This window comes from Phascolarctos cinereus, unplaced genomic scaffold (assembly GCF_003287225.1).
Source record: "Phascolarctos cinereus isolate Bilbo 61053 unplaced genomic scaffold, phaCin_HiC Scaffold_726;HRSCAF=1367, whole genome shotgun sequence".
Taxonomy (NCBI): domain Eukaryota; kingdom Metazoa; phylum Chordata; class Mammalia; order Diprotodontia; family Phascolarctidae; genus Phascolarctos; species Phascolarctos cinereus.
In genome coordinates this window covers 395646514-395663752 of record NW_027556098.1, presented here as the reverse complement: position 1 = coordinate 395663752, position 17239 = coordinate 395646514, and the positions used below count along the sequence as shown (strand labels likewise).

Below are 17239 nucleotides of genomic sequence, written 5' to 3'. Positions count from 1 at the left end.
GCCAGACCATGTAGCTATGTCTGGAGAGACTTGTTTTTCTTTGTTTTAAGCGGCTCAGTTGTGGGAGGTAGTGGGAGGGGCAGATTAATTTTTAAGATACTTGTTGCTTGAAAAAATTACATAATAAACCACAATGGTTTAAAAAAAAATAAAACAAAGTTAAGATGAAATAAGAGTTCCATGGGTCAATGATCTCAAGATGTTTCTTCATGCTTTTTAACAAAAAATTCTCCCAGTAACGTCCTAGGAAAAGATCCATGTGCGTATAAGCAGACTTGTACCAGTAATGATGAACACAGAAAATATAGCACAAAAATATATTTACAAAGATACACATGGCCAGAAAGGGAGGTGGGCCATTCATGTATGGAGAATGGAGAAAGAACACATGGATAGCCCAAGCCCTGCATCACTAACTTTGTCGGTGTGGTTTAGTCACTTTTCAGTTGTGTTCAACGCTTCATGACCCCACTTGGGGTTTTCTTGGCAAAATCCTAGAGTGGTTTGCCATTTCCTTTTCCAGCTCATTTTACATATGAGGAAACTGAGGCAAACAGGGTTAATTAAGTGACTTGCCCAGGGTCACCCAGCTATTAAGTGTCTGAGGCTGGATTTGAACTCAGGAAGATTTCTCTTCCTGACTCTGGGCCCAGCGCTCTATGCATTATGGCGCCACCTAGCTGCATCATTAACTACAACAGAGTAAGAAGAATCAAAGAAGGGAGAGGATGGTCCAATACAACTGAGTTCTCTCCTCCTGTAGTAAGGATTTATGGTAAGATAGGAATTGCACAGGATGCGACCCCGTAGGTTGGTTGTGATCTGTCCAGTACGTGACAAATAAGAAATGCTTTAGAAATGTTTGCTGCATGGACAGATTCCCTAAATAGATGAAATCATGAATCTGTGGAAGTCTATAAGAAATAAAATGTGATTGCGCTTTTGAGAATCTGCTGGGCTTTTCTTGCCCAACATCCGAGACCTCAGAGATGCCAGGGAGAGGAGATCTTTGGGCTCTCACTCAGGAGCAGGCAGATCGGAAGGAGGCAGAGGGCATGGAAGCGGGGCAAGCCAGGATACCTTGTCCACCTCATCCGTACTACTCTCCACCACCTCGTAGGAGTCGATGCGGCTGATAATGGCCGCCAGCCGCTGCTGCTCCTGACGCTGCCGCATTCGAGAGTTGACGTGATTGATGAACCGCTCCACTGAGCTAATCTATGAGGAATGGTGGGGAATCATCGATCAATCACCCAATAAACATCTATTATGTACCCAATGTATACCCGGCTCTCAGGATAGCAGCTAAAAAATGAAATATTCCCTGCCCTCGGGGAGCTTACATTATACTAGCGGAGACATGAAAATAAGTTTATATAAAATATAAAAAATTTCATATATGGAACTCCCCAGTAAGGAAACTTCCTCTATTAGTGAAGGTTGGCACCTTCTTGGCAACTTATCCTCTTTGCCAGAGTCACACAGCCAGTATGTATCTAGGGCAGGATTTGATCCCAGGTCTTTCTGGTTCAGAGGCAGAAAGCTTAGAGGCAGCTGGTGGCTTGGTAGATAGAGCTCTGCGCCTGGAGTCATAGAGAACTGAGTTCACATCCAGGCTCTGACAATTAACTAGCTGTGTGACCTTGGGCAAGTCACTTAACCTCTACTTGCCTCAATTTGCTCCTCTGTAAAATGAGTGCAATAATAGTACCTATTTCCCAAGGCTGTTGTGAAAGTCAAATGAGACATCTGTAAAAAGCACTTGGCACAGTGCCTGGCACATAGTAGACATTATACAAATGCTATTATTAAGATAAATTTAATTAATTTGGCAGGGGATTGGGTGGGGGAGGACAGCAGAAACTTGAGGGAATCAGGAAAGGCTTCATATAAAACGATGCTTAAACTGAAGTCTAAAGAAACCTCAGGGTTCTAAGAGGCAGGAGAGAGCATTCCAGGCAGTAAGTAGTCTATGCAAAGACACAGAGATAGCAGATTAAGTGTTTTGTATCAAGAACATCCAGAAAGCTGGTTTTGCTGAACCACGTGAATGGATGTAGTGTGCCTGGAAAGACAGGTTGGAGCCAGGCTTTATATGCCAAACAGAGAAATTTGGACTTGGGTGAACAAAGTGGGAGGGTACAGTGGAAAGACTGCTAAATTTGGAGACAGAAAGACTTGGGTTCAAATCCTGGCTTTGCTACTTACTACATGTGTGACCTGGGGACAAGTCCTTTAACTTCCCCAAGTCTCAATTTCCTCATCTGAAAAATGAGGGGGGGCTGGAGCAGAAGACAGCTGAGGCTTCTTCTAGCTCTAGAGCTAGGGTCCTAGAGGTAACAGGGGGCCATTGAAACTTCTTGAGCAGGGGAGGGGATATCAATTTCGTAACTGTGCAGAGGAAGCTCTAGAGAGCACAGAAAATGGGGGCAGGGAACCCAATGCGATGGTTACTAAAATAATAAGGGCAGGGGGCTCACGTGGGAAGTCTGGAGGAAGGTGAGGGAAGGAAAATAGAGGCTTCACACCCAGGGTGTGGGTGTCTATGTGTCTGGGAGCACCTCCCTTCTTCCTTCCTGCCCACACCCCGGTTACCATGGTAACAATGGCCTCCTTGGTTGGTGGGTCATCGGTCTTCTTTAGCACTGATTTCAGCAGCAGGGGATATTTTGTGAGCCTCTGATGAGGTTTCACCAGCATGTCACTCAGTTTCAACCTCTGGCATTGCTGGTGCTTCTCTGCCCACTGTAACCAGGACATATTCAGGGGACCCTCTCCAGTGCCCTCATCCCCCCCACCTCTCTCCATTGGTCATTGCATCTTGGTACCCCCCCACCCTTACTGTTTGTCATCACTCCTTGGCCCCCTCCCCCACATCAGTCATCACCCCTCCCCCCTCCCCACATCAGTCATCACCCCTTGGCCCCCTCCCCACATCAGTCATCACCTCCACCCCTCCCTCACCGTAACATAGACCCTGAACAGGTCACTGTCTCTCAGCAGGCTCCTCATGTATTCCATGCAGCCCTCCTCCTCCATGCAATAACGGATATAAGGCTTGAACAGGGATCCGAACTGCAGGTCAGAACCAGAAAGAGGATCAGGGGTGCAGGGCAGGGGGCTCAGGGAAGGAGGTATTGGAAGCAAGGTAAGTTTTCAGGAGGGCGAGGAGGGCCTGGGTCTGACCAGGAAGCCACAGGCTTCAATGGTGCCCTCAGTTTCCCCATCAGTGCCTTTAGGACTTTGGGATCTCTAACTCCAACCATATGAAGGAGCCGTCTGCATGTCCCCCCCGCCCCCTTCTCCTTGGCCCCCTACCATTTTGAAGCCTTTGAGGAGGTCTGCAGGCTGCAGTAGGGCCCGGCTGCGTCGAGCTTTGTCAAGCATGGGGGCCATCACGCCACTCCACAGCCCTCTGTGCAGCTGAATGATCTCCTGGGTATTGCTGAATAAGCGTTCAACGTCCACCTGTGGGAAGGGTCCTGGTGTCGAGCCCCCTCCCCACCCCACAGCCATCCCCTCACCCCTAACTCAGCCTCCAACGTCTCAGGCCCTCTCTAGTCCCTTCCCAATATTACCCTCTCAAGTTTCTTCCCTTGGCCTCTCACTCAGGTCAGCCAGTCAATTAATATTTATTAAAGCACCTACTATGCAGCAGGTGAGGTGCTAAGTGCTGGGGATACAGAGGAAGGTAGACAGCCTGGGAGTGGGAAGGGGTGAGTCAGACACACTGATATCCCTCCCTCACCTCTGACCCTCTCACCTCACACAGTAGGCCCGACTCTTGAAGGTTCAAAAGGCAGCACATGAAGAGCTGTGGGAAAACAAAAAATGAAACATCAAAAAAAAAAAACCAACCTCACTGGCCAGCACTGACACCAAGCAAAGTCTCAAAGATCTGCTGGGGAAACTCACACACCTCCCTTCTTTTAGGAGGGAAGTGGTGGACTACAGGCTCTGAATGAGGCATACATTTCCAGGCATGGGCAGTGTGTTGATTACAAGATGTTTTACTTAAAGAAGAGGGGTCATTGGGAACCTACAGCAGTGTTTACAAAGAAGAGGATAAATAAAATACTTTGTCAAGGGAAAGTGGGAGGGGGACTTTCAGTACGGTCTCCTCCACACCAGTGGCTGAGCCTGTCCCTGGGTGGTCCCCAAGGGCCATCTCAGATGACCAGAACCACAAGGATCATCTGGCTTACTTGCTCTCAGACTGGGAGACCCATGAACCAGCTGCCAGTTTAGTGTCCCTGGGAAGGGCTGGTAGAGGATGTGGGAGGCCTAAGAAGGGGGCTTTTGGGGGGGAAAACCCAAGGCAGGTTCAAGACTGAGGCCAAGTGCCCCACGAGCTCTAGCAATCAGGCCAATGGATGATGAGTCAAAAGTTAAGATAAATGGCATGACTAATGTGGAAATGTTTACATCATTGCACATGTATGACCTATATCAGACTGCTTGCCGTCTTGGGGAGGGGGGATGGGGGAAAAATTTGGAGCTCAAAATTTTATAAAAAAATAAATGTTGAAAACTATCTTTAAATGGAAAAAATAAAATACTATTTTTTAAAAAGTTAAGATAAGAAGCCCAGAAATATCAAATCATGATGGTTTCTATTTATTCCATAATAATGGTTCAATGAGGAAATACTCAGGGCTGAGGCAAGAAGGGAGGGGGAAATCAGGGGGAATTCCACACTGTGGCAGGTGGGGAAGGGAGAGGGAGGGTCTGGACTGGATGCCTCCAGAGGATCCGAGTGGTGGCCGCAAGGACCACCTTGTCTGATACTTGGGAAAAGCAGGAGCTGGGAAAAGGGAGCCGGGAGGAAAGGTTGGCACTGTGCGGCACTGTGACGCCCCCCAATACACATGCGAGCGTGCGCACACACACACACACACACACACACACACACACACACACACTCTCTCTCTCTCTCTCTCTTACATCAGTGATAACTCGCAGTTTCTTGATATAGGAAGCCTCTGTATGTAACAGCTCCCACACCGCCTCCTGCTGATGACATTGCCGCCTGGTCAGCTTCTGGGGAAGGGAGATGGAGGAGAGAAAATGAGAACAACCCTTGCTTGGTGGAAGGTGGGAGGGTAGACATGGAGGGAGGGGATGGAGGAGGACTGGTAGAGTGGGTTGGGAAGGCATCAGGCTCCAGGGACTGAGCTAGTGATTTCTAGGAGGAGGAAGTTGGGTCTAGTCTTGAAACCACAGAACATCAGAGTTGGAAGAAACCACAGAAATCCTTTAATCTAAGCCCTTTTACAGAAGGCTGCATGTGGTTAGACAACTGCTCTCAAAGCCAAGAAGACCTAGGTTCAAATCCTGCCTCTGATACCCACTAGCTATGTGACCCTGGGCAAGTCAATTAATCCCTCACTGCCCTAGGCAATTCCAGGGGGGTGGAGGTGCTGACCTGCATTGGTGGAGGGAGTTCCCATTCTAATGGTCTCTACTTCTAGGCTTTGCCCTGCTGCTCAGCACATAATGAGCACTCGATAAATGCTTACTGGCTCATATCCCTCTCCTTAATTTCACAGATGAGGAAACTGAGGCCCGGAGATGAGGAATTCTACATCTAAGGTCACTTGGCTGGTGAGGAGTCAGGTAACCCTGGGTGTCTTCTAATAATAATTTGACAGCATGTGAGCTTTTTGAAGGCAGAAACTGCTATTATCTTTCCTCATATCCCCAGCACTTAGCACTGTGCCTGGCCCATAGGGGGCCCTGGAACCACACAGTAAACATCTAATAATTGCTCAGATTTTTTTTTCTTTCCTTTCCTTTTTCTTTTTGAGGCAATTGGAGTTAAGTGACTTGCCCAGGATCACCTAGACACCTAAGTGTCTGAGGCCAGATTTGAACTCGGATCCTCCTGACCCCAGGGCAGGTGCTCTATCCACTGCACCACCTAGCTGCCCCAATAATTGCTTGTTGCCTGATTAAATGCCAACTTACATTCCAGAAGGGGAGATAAGACATAAGTAACTAGGCACATGTAAGATTATATACAGAGCAATTGAAAGATATGTCAGAGGAGAAGGTATTAGCAGCTGGGGGAACTGGGAACAGACTCCTGGAAGTTTGTTGATCAAATAACAGTAGAGGTAATTATGATAATGATGATAATGACAATAGCTCACAGGCCGTAATATTTTACAGGCATCATCTCATTTGATGCTTACAACATCTGAACCTAGTGAGGTTCCTATTATAGCCATCCCCATTTCACATTAGGAAACCAAGGCTCAGGGTCAGAGGCAGGATATGAATCCAGGTCAACTGGACACCACTATACCATGCTAATTAATTAGCAATATGACCTTGGATAAGTCACAAGTCTCTAAACCTTATCTATAAAATTAGAATGATGATATCTGCTGGTCTTTGTGAGGATATCACAGGAGAAAACAGACTAAAAACTAAAAACACTTTGTGAAATTGAAAAGTGTCCTTCCCTTCTTATGTGGCAGGATCGGGGAGACCTTGCGGGGGACAGTTGTGGATGGAGGGACACAGTGAAATCTGGCTGAGCCCCGGCTGGACCAGGCTGAATCCTGCTGGATCTCCCAGAACCTGGAGGAGCCAATGGGAGCACCCGGGTTCAGGGTGGCATCCCAGGCACCCTTAATCACCTCCGCTCCATCTATGAGCTCCTGCCAGCTGTCCTCCAGGACCAGGTCAGCGTCCTCCTCTTCCTCCTCCTCTTCCCAGGAGTCGTGGTCAAAGCGTAGTTGCTGGGGCAGCCTGGGCAGCCCAAAGAGACTGTAGGAATGAAGCTTGCTTTCCAGTTGCTCCATCTTGTCGACCTCCTGGGGACGGGACAGAGTGGCCAAAGTCAAGGAGACCTGCCACAGGAATTAAGGTCTTCTGCCATCCGACGAGCTGAGAGAAAGTTCTAGAAGAAAGCTGGACCCTCCCCCCACACCCAGGACCCCAAGCAGGGACCCCAGGAGTCAGTAGAGGGGTGGAGGACCATGTACCCTGCCAAAGGATGGAGAAAGCTGGACCTTCCCCCCCATGCCCAGGATACCAAGCAGGGACCCCAGGAGTCAGCAGAGGACCACGTACCCTGCCAAAGGAGCTCCCACTAGGGCCAGAGCTGAAAAGGCCACTGAAGCGACTGGCTGCCCGGTTCTTCCAGGTATCAATGCCATTGCTGGGCAGAGAGCTGCTAGACGACACTGAGGCTTCTAGCGGAGGGATGTTGGTGTCCCCCAGGAACTCTGTCATGTTCTTACGCCTTCGGCCAGGGGCCTGACATAAGGGTACAAGAAGGAAGTTGGGGGCTACTAGGTGTGAGGCCCACCCCGTGCAGTCTCACCCTTGGGGGACCCTGACATGAATGCCTGGGGAAGAGGGTGGGGGCTCACAGATTCAGAGCTGGAAGGGACCTTCGAGGTCACCTAGTCCAATCCTCTCATGTTACAGATGAGGAAACTGAGGCCCAGAGAATTCAACTGACTTGCCCACAGTGGCCCAGGTGATAGCCAACGAGCCTACATCCTACCCAGGGCTGCTGACCATCCTCCTCCGCCCTTGGTCCCCCCAGCTTCCCTCTCTCCACATGGCCTCAGCCCCTCACCAGGATGTCCAGGCTCTCCCGCCGAGCCTGCTGGTCGGCACGGTCTGAGGCAGGAGGCCCAGGAATGGGTAAGCTCAGTGATTTGACATCCTTCACTGCTAGCTCCACTTTCACCTCATCTCCAGGTTTAGCTGAGACAAGCAGGGTAGGGCAGGGCAGGGAGGGTTAAAGAGATTTGTCTAGATACCAGCCCTACAGTCTAAGACCCTCACAGCACAGACTAGAAAAAAGGAGCTCCCCCCCCCACCAGTCCCCATCAGCACAATAATAATAGCCCACATTGCTGGAGATTTATCAAGTGACTTCCCCCAGGGAGCTTTGGGGGAATGAAAAGGGGAGAAAAGCTAGTGTAAGAATTATTATTCCTATTTTATAGATGATGGAACTGAGACTGAGGGTCACCCAGCAGGGAGTGGCATTTAATCCAGGACATACTTGACTCTTGAGCCCAGAATGCACTCTTCCTCATCATTCTGGTCTCCTCTCCCCTCTTCCCTTGTCTTTCTCTCTGCTCCCCCATCTCCTTATTCCTCAAATCCTCAGGCAGGAGAGCATGATCACGGGTCCAGGTGCCAGCCAACGGAAGCCTCCCCCCGACAAAGCCCCACCCCAGGGCCAAGCCCCCTGCTCACCTTTGACCCTCAGGTAGTGACCCCCAAACCTGTAGGCCTCAAAATGGAGGGAGAGGGGTGTATTGGACTGGTCTAGGTAGATATCCACTTTGCTGAGCTCAATGCCCTTTCTCTCAAAGACGGGCAGCAACACTTCCCTGCCACAAAGGAACCACCATGCTATTGGCCTTGACCTCAATGCCCCACCACCAGCCCTGAAGCCCAAATCCACACTCCCTCACAGCCCTGATCCCACATCTCCCCTCAGCCCCCATTCAACAGGTTCAAAGGTCACAGGACCATAGATTCGGAACTAGAAGGAAGGGCATCCAATCCAATCCGCCCCGATTTTATAGATGAGGAAACTGAGGCATAGACAGTTGAAGTGTTTTGCCCAGAGTCACAAAAATAGTAAGCTTAAGAGGTGAGATTTGAACCCAGGTCCCCTCCCTCTAGAGTCAGGGCCCTTTTTATACCATGATGCCACAGCCCACAGCCGTCATGGATCAGAGCAGGCACTCAAAGTCCTTTCCACATGACATGCTCCAGTCCCTTGGAGACTGCCCCAATTCAGCCCAATCCTTTCCCTCCCACCCCTCACCACTATTTCTGTAGCTTCAGCATCTAACCCAGCGCTTGGCCCTTGAGATTTTTTCCAGTTCAGTTAAAATACTACTAAATTGAGCAGAACAAAGAGACAGGCTCATGAAGATGACCACGCGAGCACCCCGTGGCCACCTCCCAGACACAGGAGGCCACACCAGGGCCCTACCCCAAACATTTCTTCTTCATAGCAGGGACAATCTCTGTCTCGATGTCCACATTCAGGTCGAATTTCAGGGTGAAGCACTCCTTGCTGGGGTCCTAGCAGTAAAAACACGGAGTTAGAAGATACCCTGGCAAATTCTTGTGCCCAGGCTAGGGAGGTGGCTTGTGAATTGCATCAGGAAAAGAACCTCGCCCTGGGACCATAGGAGATTTCTAAGCTGCTAAAGAACCTGAAGCTGCTGTGGGGTCAGTAGCCACTAGGTGGCGACACGGTCTAACACGCAGAAGAGGGAGGCATCACCCCTAGAATAAGGTTGTGCCAGCCAAAGGCAGCGAGGCAGGCAGGGAAGATTAATTTCTAGACAATGCTTTTGGCATTTCCCTACCCTGCGGCATAGCCCTGATAGCCTCACCCTCATTATGACTCTACATGGAGTCATCCATGCCCAAATCTCACCTCCCCAACCCATTCCCCCCTTCCTACACCTATACCCCAGCCACAGCAGAGACAGATCCAGCTGCAGCCTGGGGCCAGACCCAGTCCCCCTACAGACCTGAAGTGAGGGGGAAGAGAACACATGCTTATGAATGTATGGACAAGTGGGTGTGGGGGATATCCAGGCTGCAGGATTAGAGCAAAGGGCTATGGCTTTGGCCCCCAGAGAAAGAAAGCATCCACCAAGTGTGATGCCCAGTGACCGTGAGCTGCCCCCGGCCACTAGGAGGGACTCCTTACATCTGTGTGCCTCCTCCGAGCCTTCTTCTTTGCCAGCTTCAGACCTGAACCCTTCCGCTCCCTGTGGGGCAGCAAATGAGGTGAAGGCAGAGGTCAGGGAGGAAGGCTTCCAATAGGCCTGGGGAATGAGGGGAAGGAAAAGCCAGCCCCAGAACACTGGACAGAGAGGTTGGGACCCCAAAAACTCCCTTCCTGTTCCATCTACCCATCCAAGTGCCCAGAATTGGGGAGATCATAGCCAGGTCTTGGCTTGAGTGGTTAGCATACCCTCTAATGGCTAATGGAGGAATTACACCCAACTTAAACTAAGCATCCCAGCATCTTGGGATTTGGAACTAGAGGGAGTATCTTATTCTAAGGCCCTCATTTTACAGACGAGGAAACTGAGACCCAGAGCACTAATGTGATTCGCCTAATGGTCTCACAAGTAGTGAGTTCTGCTGGCTGTGTGCCTTTGGGTAGGTCACTGCCTTTCATTTTCCTCATCTACACAAAGAGGGGCTCAGGGCCCCATCTGGCCTAAAATCTTGGCGAGTGGGGCAGCTAGATGGCGCAGTGGATAGAGCACGGCTCTGAAGTCAGAAGGACCTGAGTTCAAATCCGACTCAGACACATAATCATTGCTGTGTGACTCTGGGCAAGTCACTTAGTCCCAACTGCCTCACCAAAACAAACAAATAAATAAATAAATAAAATCTTGGCGAGCAGTAGATCTGGAATTCCAATCCAGTGCTGCTGCCCTTGAACCACACTTCCTCTTCTCCACTGGCTGAGGAATTACGCGAGAGAGACTAGAGGCTGGGAAGAGCTGCTCCCTCCTCCTCCCTTTCTCCCCTTCCCCTTTCCCCTCTCATCAGGGTCAGTCTCCACCAAAAGCTATCAAGCATTTTCCCTGGGGCCCAGAGAAGAAGCCTGAGGCAGAATCAGCAGCTGAGGCCAGTGCTCCTGGGATCTAGTCTTCTGGCTAGGCCTGGGGAGGCTGTCCCACCCTCCCTCACCCCTCACTGTCCCAGGCCTACCCTTTGCTGTCCATTAACCCTTCATCATCCTCTTCCAGGTCCGAGGCTGGACTGGTTCGCGGCGGGCACGACCTCGTGGAGACGTTCCGGGACAGGACAGAGCCTGAGGAAGCAAAGGAAGGAGAAATAGGAAAAAGTGAACTCCTTGCCTCCCTTTCTGCTCTGGGCACAGGTGGCTGAATGTCTGTGGCTAATCTTATGACTCCCGATTTTCTACTCCATAATAATTATAATAGCTGATATTTTCTAATTTTTTACTTAATAGTATTTTATTTTTTTTCCAGTTACATGTAAGGATAGTTTTCAACATTCATTTTTCTAAGATTTCGAGCTCTGCATTTTTCTATCTCCCCAAGATAGCAAGCAATCTGAAATAGGTTTATACATGTACAATCATGTTAAACATATTTCCACATTAGTCATGTTGTGAAAGAAAAATCAGAACAAAAGGGAAAAACTATGAGAAAGAAAAAAACAAAACAAAAAAAGTAAAAAAAACAGCCTGCCTTGATCTGCATTCAGACTCCATCGTTTTTTCTCTGGATGTAGAAAGCATTTTCTATCACGGGTCTTTGGGAATTGACTCAGATCACTGCATTGCTGAGAAGAATGACCAACATTTCCAAGGTGCTTTAATGTTCACAAAATACAAGATCATTCGATCCTCACAGTTGAGAGGGGACAGATATTATTCCCCGCAATTTACAGATGAGGACACTTGCCCACGGTCCCACAGCTGGTAAATTTCTGAGGTGGGATTTGAACCCAGGTCATCCTGACTCCAGGTCCAGAACTTTGTTATTATGGCTAACATTTATCTAGCACCTGCTATGTGCCAGGCACCGGACACTTTACAATTACGATCTCACTTGATCCTCAGGACAACCCTGGTGCTATTGTTGTGTCCATTTTACAGATGAGAAAACTGAGGTAAACAAAGGTTCCGTGACTTGCCTAGGGTCATATAGCTAGTAAAGTGTCTGTGGCTGGATTTGAACTCAAATTTTCCTGACTCCCAGGCCTCTCAAACATATAGCTCTCTCCCAGACAAGATGCCCTTGTGTTCACAATCTCAGCTTTGCATGGGCATGGGGGGGGGCCAATGAGGGTGGCATTAGCTTCTGGGTGTCTTAATAAAAAAAGCCTTGGACTCTTGTCCCAGATCTAGCCCTAATTCTTTCTACAACATATCCAGAAAGTGGTCACTCAACCTTTGCTGAGAGAGGTTGGGACCCCAAAAACTCCCTTCCTGTCCCATCCACCCATCCAAGGGCCCAGAACTGGGGAGAGCTAAGTAGCCAAGTCCTAGCTTGGGTGGTTAATGCACCCTCTAGTGGCTAATGGAGGAATTACGCCCAACTTAAACTAAGCATCCCAGCATCTTGGGATTTGGAGCCGAAAGGAGTATCTTATTCTAAGGCCGCACCATTAATAGGAAACTTTTCTTTCATTCAACTTCCAAAGGATCCTAGGATTACAGATTTAGAGCAGGGAAGTCCAATCTCCTCATTTCACAGAGAAAGAAATACAGTCAGCAAGGTAGGCGTTTTCTTATCAAAGAGATTTGGGCAGGATCTGAACCCAGGTCCTCTGAGTCCAGAACCAGCATTCTGTCCCATGCAGCTTCACTCAGTCCTCCTGATCCTGCCATGGACAGCAAGTCTTCCACCTACTAATTTTTCAAATACACAAAGACAGCTGTCACGTCCCCCACACCCACTCTCACCTGAAAGTCTTCTTCTCTTCTAGACATCCCCAGTTCCTTCCATCGTATCCTATCAGGATACAGAGTCCAGGCCTTTCCCCATTGTGGGTGCCCTCCTTGGGATGCTATCTAATTTATCCTTTATATTTCTAAAATGTGCTGTCCAGTTTTCAGATGAAGTAATCAATACTATCTCTAATCATATGAAAAAATGCTCTCAATCACTATTGATTAGAGAAATGAAAAGTAAAGTAACTCTGAGGTACCACCTCACACCTATCAGATTGGCTGATATAACAGAAAAGGAAAACGACAGATGTTGGAGGGGATGTGGGAAAATTGGAACACTAATGCATAGTTGGTAGAGTTGTGAACTGATCCAACCATTCTGGACAGCAATTTGGAATTATGTCTAAAAAGCTATAAACTATGCACACCCTTTGACCCAGCAATAGCACTACTAGGTCTGGACCCCAAAGAGACTTTTAAAAAGGGAAAAGGACCTACATGTACAAAAATATTTATAGTAGGTCCTTTTGTGGTGGCAAAGAATTCAAAACTGAGGGGATGCCCTTCAGTTGGGAAATGGCTGAACAAGTTGTGATATATGATTGCAATGGGATACTATTGTGCTATGAGAAATGACGGGAAAAATGCTCGCAGAAAAACTTGGAAAGATTTACATGAACTGATGCAAAGTGAAGTGAGCAGAACCAGGTGGACATTGTACTCAGTAACAGCAACATTGTAAGGACAATAAACTGTGAATAACTTAGCTCTTCTCCTAATACAATGATCCAAGATAATTCCAAAAGATTCAGGGTGAGAAATGCCATCCACCTCCAGAACTAATGGCGTCCAAATGCAGAATAAAGCATACCTTTAAAAAATTTCTTTCTTTTTCTTTTTTTAATCTGTGTTATCTTTCACAACATGACTAATCTGGAAATATGTTTTGCATGACTGCACATGCATAACCTATATCAAATTGCTTGCTCTCAATAAAGGGAACTCAAAACTTTAAAAAATGTTAAAAATTGTTTTTATATGTAATTGGGAAAAAAATAAAACATTATGAAATGTGAAAAAGAAAAAGTGCTGTCCAAACCAGAAGAATTCCTTTCCTCCTTGGCTCACCTGGGAGAAAGTTGGAGTTCAGAAGATTGTATGACTCAAAGGAAAGAGCCTTAGCTGTGACCTAATCCAAGTTACTCAGTCTTACAAATGCCCCAGACAGGAGAAGTGACCTGACCAAAATTGTGCAAGAAGTAAGTAGCATATCACAGCGTCATAGATTTTGAGCAGGAATGCACCTCTAGGCTACTGAATCCATTCCTTTCATGAGGAAACTGAGGTCCAGAGAAATTAAGTGATTTGCTCAGAGTCACGCACCTAGGGTATGAAGGCTCCAATACCAGTCATCTAACCACTATTCTACAATACTTCAAACCCAGGTCCTGAGATAGCCTTGGGCTGGGGCTTACTCCCCATTGCTTCCCACCCTCAGCTGGTTAGTCAGGACCCATCTAACACCACGACCCAGTACAAATGTAGAACCCTTCCCAGGAACAGTGTGAGAGGAAGACCCAAGTAAGAAGCCCTCGATTGGAAGGGACAGGCCCTTTGACTTGATGGTGCCGCCAGCCAGTCATGAGGGTGTACACTCGAGGAAGCCCCGTCTTCCATCCCCCAAGTCCCAGGCCCACTCACCGTGGGGGGGCAGGTCGAAGCGAATGTGTCCATCAAAGTGCATGGTGTTATGAAACTTGCCGTCACACACCTCACACAGGTTGAGGGGCCCCCGGCGGTGGAGCTGCTGACAGTCCGCGTGGTGGCATACCTGGGGGCAAAAAGCACAGGTCTCAGACAGAAGCAGCCCCATGGGGGGCATCTGCCTGGACCCCTGTCCATCACACAGTATGAAAGCCAGAAGGCACTCCCTCAGTGACTGTTCAATCCTGTCCATTCTTAAACCAGAATCCCGTCTACAACCTTTCCAGCCTCCTTTGGAGGCCACCAACGGAGGGGAGCCTACCTCCTCCCCAGGCATCTCATTCTCCTATGGGAGCCTCAGTTAGGAAGTTTTTCCTAACAAAAAGCCTAAATTTGCTGGGTTGCTAAAGGCCACCAGGGCTAAGCATAATCTCTCCAATCCCTCTTCCCTTCCCCAGTACTTCAAATACTTGAAGGAAAATAAACTCTCCTGTTCCTCTGAGTCATCTCCTCTCCAGGCTCACCTGCCATGATTAACCAGGCACACCGTGGGCAGCCCGGCCCCAGGTGCAGAAAGTGAGAGCGGGGAGGACAGAATTCCATTCTAGCCAATCATTATTTATCAGGCACTGGGAGAGACACAAAGTTTAGGGAAGACACGGTCCCTGTCTTTGTAGAATTTACAGTCTGGTGGGAAGATAAAATCCAGAGAGCATTATAATATGAAATAATATGTAGTAAAAACAGGAGAAGCACAATGGGGTTCCTCGTGGGAGATGGGATAACAAAAAGAACACCAAAGCCGGAATTCTCCCTCTGCCATTTATGAGACAACCTCCCTGGGTCTCATTTTCCTATCGGATCAAATGAAGGCCTGGGTGACCCTGGGGCCCCTTCCTGTTCTCATAGCTACCTAGCAATTCCATAGTGTTTTAAGTTTCCCGAAGTATTTCACATTGTAACTCATCTGATCTCCACAACAACCCTGAAAAGTAGGCCTTGTTATTCTCCCAATTTTACAGATGGGGAAACTGGGGCAGAGTGTGATTCAGTGATGCTCCTGCAGTCCCACAGATCTGATTCAAATTCAGGTCTTTCTGAATCTCTCTGCCATGCCACTTGGTTACTCTAGACGGATGATCCCATGAAATGCCCTCCCCCAGATTCTCGGCATCTTACACCCAGCCTATTTTAAGTAGTCAGCTGCTTGGTCTCTCTGCCTTGTCTCTTTCCACATTAACTGCCAAAGTGATCTTCCAAAAGTGCAGGCCTGACTATGTCATCCCCTTATTTAATCAATTCCAGTGATTTCCCTTTCGCCTTCAGGTTCAAATATAAAATCTTCTGTTTGGCTTTTTTTGAGGGGGAGGAGCTAAGAGGGTTAAGTGACTTGCCCAAGGTCACACAGCTACTATGTGTCTAGAGGCCACATTTGAACTCAGGTCTTCCTGACTTCAGAGCCTCCACGGCCGGTGCCCCACCTAGCTGTCCGCTAGGTTTGGCTTTAAAAGCTCTTCAGAACCTGGCCCCCTCCTCCCTTTCCACCTTCTCATGCTTTACTCCCCCTACACACTATTCCATCCTGTGCCAGTAGCCATCTCATTTTCCTACCCTTCCCACTGGCCTATCCCCAGCCTCCATCACTCTCCCTCCCTCCAGGCTTCCTTCAAGCCTCAGCTAAGGTCCTACTTTCTACAAGAAGCCTTTCCCAGTCTCTATTATCCTCCCCGGAGATTACTTCCCCTTTATCTCCTATCTCTCCCACATACAGTAGTCTGTTTGCAAGTTATCTTCCCCATTAGAATGTGAACTCCTTGAGGGCAGGGACCTTTTATATCGCCAGAGCTTATCACAAGGCTGCAGTTCAGACTCCAGGAGACCCCATTTGGGGTTTTCTTGGCGGATATACTAGAGTGGTTTGCCATTTCCTTCTCCAGTTCATTTGACAGATGAGGAAACTGAGGCATACAGGATGAAGTTAATTGCCCAGGGTCACTCAGCTAGTAAGTGTCTGAGGCCACACTTGAACTCAGGCCCTCCTGATTCTCAGGCTTGGCGCTCCATCCACTACACCACCTAGCTGCCCCTTCTTTATCACAGTGAGCACTAAATGAATACTTATCAGCTAGACTTCTAGGGGAAAAACCAACAGCCCCTCTCTTCTTTGCTCAAGCCTTCCACCCCACCCACTTCCCCTCCCTCTCATCCAAACACTCAGCCTCCCATTTTACTGGGAAAAGAGGTGGGATCTCCCATTTCTCCCTTCTCTTTACCTCAAAGCCCCTTCCTCCTCCCCCTCCTTTGCTCTGGTCCCCAGTGAAGAGAACCCCTTCTCCTCTTCATGACCAACACCCCTGCTCGTCCGCCCCTATCCTTCTTCACCAGCAGCCTGCCCCTACAATCGCGACCCCCCACTCTCTAATCTTCAGTCTCTCCTTATCTGCCGGGACCTACTCTGCACCCACAAACACACCCACTTCTCAAACAGCTAACAACAACAAAAACACTCACTAGATGCTATCAGCTCCTTTGCCCGCAGTTCTATGTCTCTTCTCTCTTACCCAGCCACACTCCTAGAAAAAACTGGCCAGAATCAGATGCTTCCACTTCCTCCTTGGACTCTTAACCCCTTGCAATCTGGCCGCAGACCTCATCCCTCAAACGAAACTCTCTCTGAAAAACTATTAACGATGCCTTAATTGCCAAATCAGATGGGCTTTTCTCAATCCTTACAGCGTTTGGCCTAGAGTTGGTGGTGGTAGGGGGCTTTTTGTTGCTATTCAGTCATATCTGACTCTTCGTGACCTCGTTTGGAGTTTTCTTAGCATAGATACTGGAGTGATTTGCTTTGTTCCTTCTCCAGCTCTTTTTTTTTTTTTTGCTTTTAGGCAATTGGGGTTAAGTGACTTGCCCAGGGTCACACAGCTAGTAAGTGTGAAGTGTTTGGTCTGAGGCCGCATTTGAACTCGGGTCCTCCTGACTTCAGGGCCAGTGCTCTATCCACTGCGCCACCTAGCTGCCCCTCCAGCTCATTTGACAGATGAGGAAACTGAGGCAAACAGGGTGAAGTGACATAGCTTCACATAGCTAAGA

At 48.4% G+C, this 17239-nt stretch overlaps 1 protein-coding gene across 7 annotated transcripts in view; it reads right to left on the bottom strand.

Annotated features, from left to right (window-relative positions):
• The window catches only part of PLEKHG5 (pleckstrin homology and RhoGEF domain containing G5), a 114438-nt gene that overhangs the window by 11848 nt on the left and 85351 nt on the right, over window positions 1–17239 (bottom strand). For 5 of the 7 annotated variants that reach the window (XM_078145722.1, XM_078145721.1, XM_078145724.1 and 2 more), the window contains 14 exons: window positions 14144–14273; window positions 10729–10831; window positions 9710–9770; window positions 8978–9069; window positions 8227–8363; window positions 7595–7725; window positions 7081–7266; window positions 6645–6857; window positions 4945–5040; window positions 3764–3814; window positions 3319–3468; window positions 2965–3075; window positions 2596–2745; window positions 1081–1218 (listed from right to left, as the gene is read on the bottom strand). In XM_078145722.1, the coding sequence (XP_078001848.1) occupies window positions 1081–1218; window positions 2596–2745; window positions 2965–3075; window positions 3319–3468; window positions 3764–3814; window positions 4945–5040; window positions 6645–6857; window positions 7081–7266; window positions 7595–7725; window positions 8227–8363; window positions 8978–9069; window positions 9710–9770; window positions 10729–10831; window positions 14144–14273 (1749 nt within the window). The remainder of the gene's footprint in view (window positions 1–1080; window positions 1219–2595; window positions 2746–2964; window positions 3076–3318; window positions 3469–3763; window positions 3815–4944; window positions 5041–6644; window positions 6858–7080; window positions 7267–7594; window positions 7726–8226; window positions 8364–8977; window positions 9070–9709; window positions 9771–10728; window positions 10832–14143; window positions 14274–17239) is intronic. The other 2 variants (XM_020974966.2, XM_020974974.2) reach the window with 1 other exon arrangement.